Here is an 8672-nt window from a genome sequence, read left to right on the forward strand (position 1 = left end):
CACAATATGATTCTCGAAGATGAGAGAGGATTGAACTTAGAATTCTTTTACGACAATGTGGGTAGCCGTGTCAAACTAGTAAGAGACCCAAACGGCATTAGAGCTTTTCTTCAGACATACAAGGAGATTGAAAATGCAGACACCCATTTTCAACTTCAGGAAGATCTCATTGAGCACCATTGGCAAATGGCTGGGCAGTGACTTATTTTTGTATTCATTTGTATTTGTATTCATGACAAATTTTGTATTGCACTATTTAAATTTGCTACAGTTATTTGAATAATTATTTGTAATGCGGATGATTATTGTATTATGTTTGATTGGAATAATTCAGTTTGTTTTCGATTGTTGAATTATGTTGTATTTGATATTTGTGGGCTGATGATATGCGGGATGCAACAGCGCAAAGAGCAGGTCTACATCTCTGCCAGCCCGACCCGACCCGTAAAAGCTGTTTTGGACGAACTGCAAACGCGTTTTGCGGGCCGGCGGGATGCGGGGTCTGCTAGAGTTGCTCTTAGCAATATCTACGACACCCCAAATTTGTGCAACGGAGACCCGTGAAACAGTTTTTGACAGCGACGCCCTTATACTATAAAGCTCACCTTTTTCCATGGCGTGAGAACCACCTATGTCATGGAGATGCGATGGTAATAAGAAGGACCAAATGATAAATCATATATTTTGCAAGACAATGGCGCGGTGCCTATGAAGAGAATAGAAACACAACATCTTGTCGTGCCCCGCCGTAACTTTTTGCACCGAGGCCTTCTCGGGAAAACTATGTTAGACCAGTTTTTTTAGTAAATTTACATATTTCTATTTGTACTTGAATCAAAATATATGTTCATATTTTCTGCCAAAGCTAAAATGATTTTGAAACTTACATACCAATCTGTATTCGGAAAATTCTAAAATTTTAGAACTTTTAGCACTGAGATAATTTCTGAGATACACATTTTTGGCCACATTTTTTATAAAAATCACTTGAATAAAATTAGATATATATATTTGAACTTCAATAAACATATGGAGTTCATATTTCCTACCGAAGTTGGATAGTTATCTAAATTCGGATACCAAACTGATTTGGAAAATTCTACTGCCTCTTATCCAAAACAAGTGTCGCAGCTTTAAATTAAGGTTAGTTAAACCTTAGCTCAAAGATGCGACACTTATTATGGGTTGGAGGGAGTACAGTTTTTGATGGAAAAAGACTGAAATTATGTGGTTGTGCATATTGGCAAGCAGCTGACGATCAACTATCCACTTTCAATGTGACACAACATAACTTTCTTGTTATTTTTTATACCATAACCATTTAGTCCATGTACTCCAAGCTGAAGGCCATCACTAAAATTTACTAAAACTGCAAAAGTAATTGATAACATAGACTAACAATGACATCAATTTTGTAATATTAAAATAGTGTCTGATTAAAGTTTTTAATATTCAATCTAAAATGCCTGAAACAATAAGAAAAATCCGTGCAATTTATAGTTGCAATGCAGGCAGTGAATAAATCTCTCAATCAGGAAATGAAAATAAACTGTTTATTGCCGCAAGTTATGTTTGCTTATTTTGGTCACATCACATTATTTCTTTCCTGAACTGATCTTGCAATTCTGTCAATTCAAAAACACAAAATCAACATATTGTAGTTAAAGGCTTTACCAACCGTCATCGTGGGGAAAGTCATCGTCAAAACTGTTTTTCATAAACTAAATAAGCATCATCTTTTTTTCCCTGAAAAGTTACCCATGATTGTCGTTTTTGTTCATGTGTATGAGGACACAACATAGAAAAAGAAAATTGATCATCCCACGGTTACTTAAGCCATTACGGATCGAGCTATGTTGAGAAGAAAAAGGTCAAACTTCAGTATAAAAGCTTATATATAAATATATTTCATGTATAGTATATTTTTGGAAAATTTCAAACACCTGGCTCAAATTAGCATGGAGAGAATATATCCATCCGTGCACCTCCTGTAAATAAGGAGAAAATTCTATTATTCCCATGGTCCACCTGTAGCGAAAAGTAGATATTAACTTTCTATTTGTGCAAGTATTTAGTGCAGTAGTCCACTCAGCTTTCTTATGTCGTACCCTGTCAGAACGCCGGTTTATTACTGTGATTGGATCCATAATTACAAATTCATACTCTCCGATCAATTTATAACAAACATGAAGTATATTGAACGTACTATCACAACCAAGAGTATTCCAATTTTGGGCCCTACAAGCTAACAACCAGTGTCTAATTACTTGACATCTCGCTGGATGATCTTTCATGTACACTGTTTAAAATTTACCTTAATCTGTCTAGAAGTATATTGCAGTGTATTGGATGATGGTGATTTAAGCATTTCTAAGTATATTCGGATTTCTTATAATTAAGCCAGTAGGAGTTTTTGTTGGTGGTTGCATTCACTAGAATTCTGCTTGTTCTTAAACAGTTTTAGGGTGTGTTTTGTTGAGGAACCAAAATGAGTGAAATGCCATAGTTCCATTCCTAGTAAATTGTTGGGTTCATTCCTACGTCTTGCTTGGAGCAACAAACTGGAATGGAGTGCTTTGGCAGTCTTGCATATATCAAAAGTGCTGAATAACATGCGCACGCAAGTAGAGCTGATCAGCTGTGTATACAATCCATATATCAAAAGTACACATGGTACAAAGTACAGCAAACTCGGGGAGTGGAAGAACAACCAAACATCGATACAACAGTGTGGCCGGTCATGCAGAGCTGCTTGGACGTACGTACTCCTCTCTCTCTCACGCAGTGAGATAATATGAGAAATGTGCATTATGATAATACATAAATTGGATTCCTATGTTTGCATAGTAGATATATGATCTTAAGGCAGACGAAATCATAAAGAACTAGATGATGCCCCGCGTGTTGCTGCGAGAACTCTTAGTCCTACGCATATATGATAATACATAAATTGGATTCCTATGTTTGCATAGTAGATATACGATCTTAAGATAGTGAATGCATTATGTGATACTTTTATTAAATATAGTGGTACGTCATAATTAATCTGATAAATTTTACATACATACCAATGTATATATACACATTAAGTACAGAGATTCTAAATTGGAGATGACATAAAAGATTATATACAAATTGTCATTTTGAGATACTTACTATGTATTGTCTGGTGACTCCTGTTGTAAATCAATCTTCTGCATTTTACTACGTAAGTTGTATGTAGTATACCAAGTAGGTATTACAGAAGTTTATAGCAGGAAGCATTAAGACAATCTGCCAGAGCACAATCAACCAAATTTTAAAAAGTTGAGTGGAAATAACACTACCTGAGAAATCAAATGCATAATAGAGAAAACACATTTTTTTTACGGAGCAGAGGAAACTAAATACACATTTATGCTCCTGGTTTCAATCCAGGGCTTCAAAGCTTGTGTGGAGTCATCTAGCACCTCCCTACAAAGAAACATGAGTATTAAATTAGATAAGACAATTTGATAACAATACAGAAGAACAAACAGTGACCATGCATCGTTGGGATAGCAAATAATACGGATACTCATTCAAATATGTGTGTCAAAAAACAATCGGCAAACCATGTAGGAACAACCTGACATGAATCAACTGGCATGAGAGTGGGAGATACATAAGGAACTCCACCTGTATGAGCCGACACACAGGTCCATGAAGAAATATTAACAGCCCTGTGTGGTAATTTTGATAGATATAATTAGGTATTAAGGTAAGGGATTAGTTACCGGCTCATGGGCGTCATCAGCACCATCGAAGGGAAGGTGCTCCCGAACGACACCAAAATGCGTGTCGGCGCATGGTGAAATACGTGCCCTTCTCCACGGGGGCGGATCGAGTACAATTGGGGATCCGACACTGCTATCTTCCTGCAAGCGGTGGATCAGCGACAACCGGACGTTATGCAATGCGTTGCCGTTCAAGTTCATGGCGTTCCGGCTCTGACTATGCAAGGACTCGGTGTACCTGTAGATGAAGATGTCGTTGGCCATTCTGTGCGGGTTCTTTAGGTTACTTGATGACCACCTTCTCCATGGCACACGACCTGAAGTTTCACATCTCCATGATGCATTTGTTTGGTGTAGAAGATGGAGATAATCTGTCGTAGAAGATAAAGAAAGTCATGGAAAATCAGTTGGTAGGGGAATTAATTGGGGTGATGAAGGAGATTTTCTGCCATATGCTGCTAGAAGATAAAGAGGGCCATGGGAACTCAAAGAGGGGGGGGGGAGTTAATTGGGGAGAGATAGGGAAACGTTGGGGCTAACTGCGGATGTGCCTTGTGGAGCATGGAGTAATTAGTGTGTGATTACCGTAAAACAAAAAATGGTTGTTAATATAGATAGTTTGTAAGATTAACTGAAACAACAAAAATAAGTGATAACATAGATGCAACATATATATACAATGCCATATATACCTTTTTAAATTTTCAGTAAAAAATGACATGAAATAAAAAAAACCGTGTAACTGATAGTAGTACTATAGGAGGTGAATAAACCTCTCAAGTACGACATGAAATAACTTGTTGCTACCCACACGTTGTGTTTTCTTATTTATACATCATATCACGTGCTTTCTTTACAAAGTGATCCCGTGGATCAAGCAACTCAAAACACACACATGTTCATCTATAATTTCCAGGCGTTCTTTATACGAACCTCTTGAAACAGGGCTTATTGCTATCGATTCGATGATCCCTATAGGGTGCGGTTAACGAGAGTTCATTACTGAGGACAGACAGACTGGCAAAACAACAGTAGCCACAGATACATTTCTCAAGAAAAAAGGGAAGGATGTAAGAAAAACGAGATCGAGCCTTCACGAAAGAAAATGCAAGTGAAAGAGAATTGTAAAAATGTCCTAAAAGTGGTGGTTGTTTTCTTTATGGATCGGGTAGATCCATATTTTCTGAGGGGGAGACGCTACCACTACTACAATCACTATCACTATCACTACCACTACCATCACCACCACTACTACTCCTACTACTATCAATGGCACGCTTTGGGGTTGGTAAGAATATGGTCATTATTGTAGTTTGTCGATAGTGGACTTGAATGCTTTGCACTTTCATTTTTTGCTCGCTTCGGCATAACTTGGGTCTTTTATGACTTCTTTATTGGCCAGCAAATTTGTGTGTGTGTGTGTGTGTGTGCGCGCGTGCGTGTGTGTGTGTGTGTGTGTGTGTGTGTGTGTGTGCCTTCATCTTGGCTGTGTTCATTCTATCTGTGGAGCTCATTGTGTTTGTATTATCTCAATGCTTCATTTTGAGTCATTAAATTCAGTCTTCGTCGGAAAAAACCAAAGGTGAGGGACATGATCGACATAAATTACTTGTCTATCATATATTACTTCTACAATTTTTCCAGTTGCAATGCCCAGTTACCTTACCAGTGTCTGCTGACAAATGGCTAATAAATAGCAGTTTTACTACCAGTATGACTCAAATATAATGCTCATCACATCTCTTAAAATTTAAACCCGTAAGAGATCCTCTGCATTCACTTTATTTCTGTCGTATCTCACGGTTGTTATGTGGAATAAAATATCAGGAGAAATGATTATAAGTATAAACAATATACTGGAAGTGTACATGGTAAAACATACAATAAAATCTCGGTTCTACACAAAGGGAGTGAAAGTAAAAACAACCATAGTAGTAGTACAATAGTGCCTGGCCATGCAGAGCTAGCTCAGCGTACGCACGCCTTTCTCCCTCACATGAAGATCAGATCGGAGCCTTTATTCATATGTATTCGTGACCTCAGCATACTCAGCGGCGATGGATGGCGCTATAGGCGGCAGCCATGGTGGGCAGTGGACAGTGGTTGATCAACGAATCTTAGAGCAGTCGACGGTGGCGCTGATGGCATAAGGGACGCTGACGCCGCACTTGGAGGGGATGCCGGCGGCCTTGCAAGCGTTGAGCCCACCGGCAGCGCTCTTGATGCACTTGCACGCCGCTTGCTTGTCAGCGGTGCTCCGGGCTGCGCCGGCCAGACTCCTGACGCCACTGCAGCAGGCCGCAGGCGGGTTAGCGCCGTTGCCACGGGCATAGGAGATGCACGGGCTCAAGGCCGGGCTGACCTGACCGCAGGAGATGGCCGCATCGGTGGCTATGAGGAGCATAGCGGCCACCATGGCGACCAGCACGAGTTGAGTAGCTGCACCGCGAGCCATCCCTATCGAGTTTGCAGCAGTAATGGTGTTGAGCTCTGCGCGGCGGCGCGGCCCCCTCCTCGTTTCTCCCTCCCCTCGCCGCCGCCCCAGCGTGCTGGCGGGCAAAGCCCGGCCAGATTGGGTGGCGGCGGGGCCTCTTCCTCCACCGCGCGGCGCTGGATAGCGCGGGCCATCCTTGTTGTGCGGCGGCGCGATGCTGGCCCAGGGCGCGGCGGCGCAGCAATGGCGGCCCGTGACGGGGGCGTGGCTTGCTGGCGGCGGCACGGGTTGCTGGGTCAGGCTGGGGGCGTGCCCCGATCCCGGCGGCGGCGGCATGTGGGCTCGGCCCAGATCCGCCGCGGCTGCGGCTCAGGTGCTCTGGGCCCTGGCTCCCCCCAGGTGGTGGCCTGCTCCGGTGGTTTCCCCTGCTGCAGCGCTCCCTGGTGGTGGTGGACCTGCCGGCCCCCGGACGATCCGGCGATGGCAGGTGCCGCGGGCTGTGCTCGGCGGGGATGTGGGCTACCACAGCGTGGTGGTGGCTCATGGCGGTGGTCAGGATCGTCTCACGGCGGCGGCCAGACTTCTTCGGCGTCGGCCTGTGAAGAGCTTCGACCCCTCTTCTCGATGTCCGGGCGCAATCTTCGTCGGTGGGATGGCCCTCTCCCTGCTGCGACCCATCGCTAGTCCCGTGCTCGGGCAGCAGGACTGTGCTTGTCTCGCACCCGGCAGCAGGACCTCCTTGTCTCGCGCTCGGCAGCAGGACCTCCTTGTCTCGCGCCCGGCAGCAGGACCGAGTCCGTCTCGCGCCCGGCAGCAGGACCGAGCTCGTCTCGCGCCCGGCAGCAGGACCAAGCTAGTCTCGCGCCCGGTGCTGTAGGACGAATCGATGGACTTGTGTGCCCTGGGATCCGATCGTCTCTTCCGTTGAGGTAGCGGCGGGTGTCGGTTGTGGTGGTTCCTAGGTCTTGGATTCCGGGGCGGCGGCCCTGGTCGTGGTTGCGCGGTGCTCACGGGCAGAGCCCGTCGCTTGGTGCTGCCCGGTGGTCATGGCCGTGTGGGCGGCGTGGTTGTCGGGGTGCGGCGTTCGATGGCAGTGAGTATTGGCCGGGGTGAAAACCTGCTCTTTCTTCGGACAGACCGGCGGCGGCGTAGCTCGTTCCCTTCTTGAAGGCGTCGTCGCGGCTCTCATTGTCTGTCGTGTGGCTCCGGGGGAAACCTTGATCCTCGGATCAGGCGGTGGCAACGCTCCCGTGTCGTACCCTTCCTAAAGGCACCGTCTTGGAGCCCATAGTTCGTCGTATGCGGCTGCATCTCTTCGTGGTGGCGTGTTCACTGGTGGAGTCCCGGGTGCTCGAGTAGTGCTAGGGGTCGTGTTGCTGCGCTCAGCGCCTATGTATCCCGCCTTGGGTGTGTGTGTGTGTTGTGGTGGTCTGCGTCTGTACCTGGATGTTGTTGGTCATTGCTTTATCTATAAAGCGGGGCGAAAGCCTTTTTCGGTATTAAAACATTGGGGAGACGGTTGGATGTTGGGTTGGTTCCATTGATCGACCAAGCGGTGGAGTGTGGTTTATTACCGTGTGCAGCGCGGATGAATGAGGACATGTACTCCCACAATGACCGACTGTGGAGTGGTTGAGTGCATTAATTTGGTTAGCTCGACCAGTGAACTATACCAATCTGACGGTGCTTGTGGTCATGCAGGGCCACCGTTCAATCACCTTTATTGATGCAATATCCGGAGCTGCATTTTAATGATTAATTTGGTTTACATGAAGACATTTCTTTTGGGTAAATCTACCATGTATTATGTACGGCACGGTGCACCGGTATTCCGCTTCTGTGTTACAAAATATCAACTTTATTATGCAAGTGGCTTTGGCGCATCCGGATCCTATAGCGGAACATGGGTGCGTTGCACCGCTCCCATCTATGGTATTTTGATCCACAAGTGGCGCTACTAGGAATAAGGTTGGAGTACTTCCATCTTTTCAATGGACTTTAACTTTGTATGTACACTTATCCATGAACAGAGGGAGTGGTAACTAAATTTACAATGATATCAGCTCTGGAAGTTTTCCCTCCGTCTCTAGACACACCCACGTTGTTTTGGTCGGCACATCGAGCTCCTCAAATCGTCGGCAGAGCATTGTGCAAGCATGGACCAAATCAATGGGCCACGATGTTGTAGATGTGTATAATAGAGCTGGCGTATTAAATGGATCCAACGGCCACCTCTGCCGCGCAGGTCATTAAACTTCTCCGCTCTCTCATTTCACACACACCTCCTACCTTGTACTGCTACAAGGAATTAAAACCCAACTTTTTTGGGCAAAGTTAAAGAACCAACTTACATTGACTTTCTAGTCTTCAACATACCAGCACGTGATTTTGAAATGAGATAGGAGTACCAAGATGCATCTTCCTACAGATTCAAAGCGTAAGAGTAGGAGCCATGGGGAACTTAGAGCAACTTTGGCAGACCC

General features: G+C 44.8%; 1 protein-coding gene across 1 annotated transcript; it reads right to left on the bottom strand.

Moving 5' to 3' along the window:
- Window positions 1-5853: 5853 nt before the first annotated feature.
- LOC123064631 (non-specific lipid-transfer protein 4.3-like) lies at window positions 5854-6210 on the bottom strand. The gene has a single exon (XM_044488072.1). It carries the CDS (start codon window positions 6208-6210, stop codon window positions 5863-5865), a length of 348 nt encoding a protein of 115 aa, XP_044344007.1. The 3' UTR covers window positions 5854-5862.
- Between the last annotated feature and the right edge of the window lie 2462 nt (window positions 6211-8672).

The sequence above is a fragment of the Triticum aestivum genome, chromosome 3B (genome assembly GCF_018294505.1).
Source record: "Triticum aestivum cultivar Chinese Spring chromosome 3B, IWGSC CS RefSeq v2.1, whole genome shotgun sequence".
Lineage (NCBI taxonomy): Eukaryota > Viridiplantae > Streptophyta > Magnoliopsida > Poales > Poaceae > Triticum > Triticum aestivum.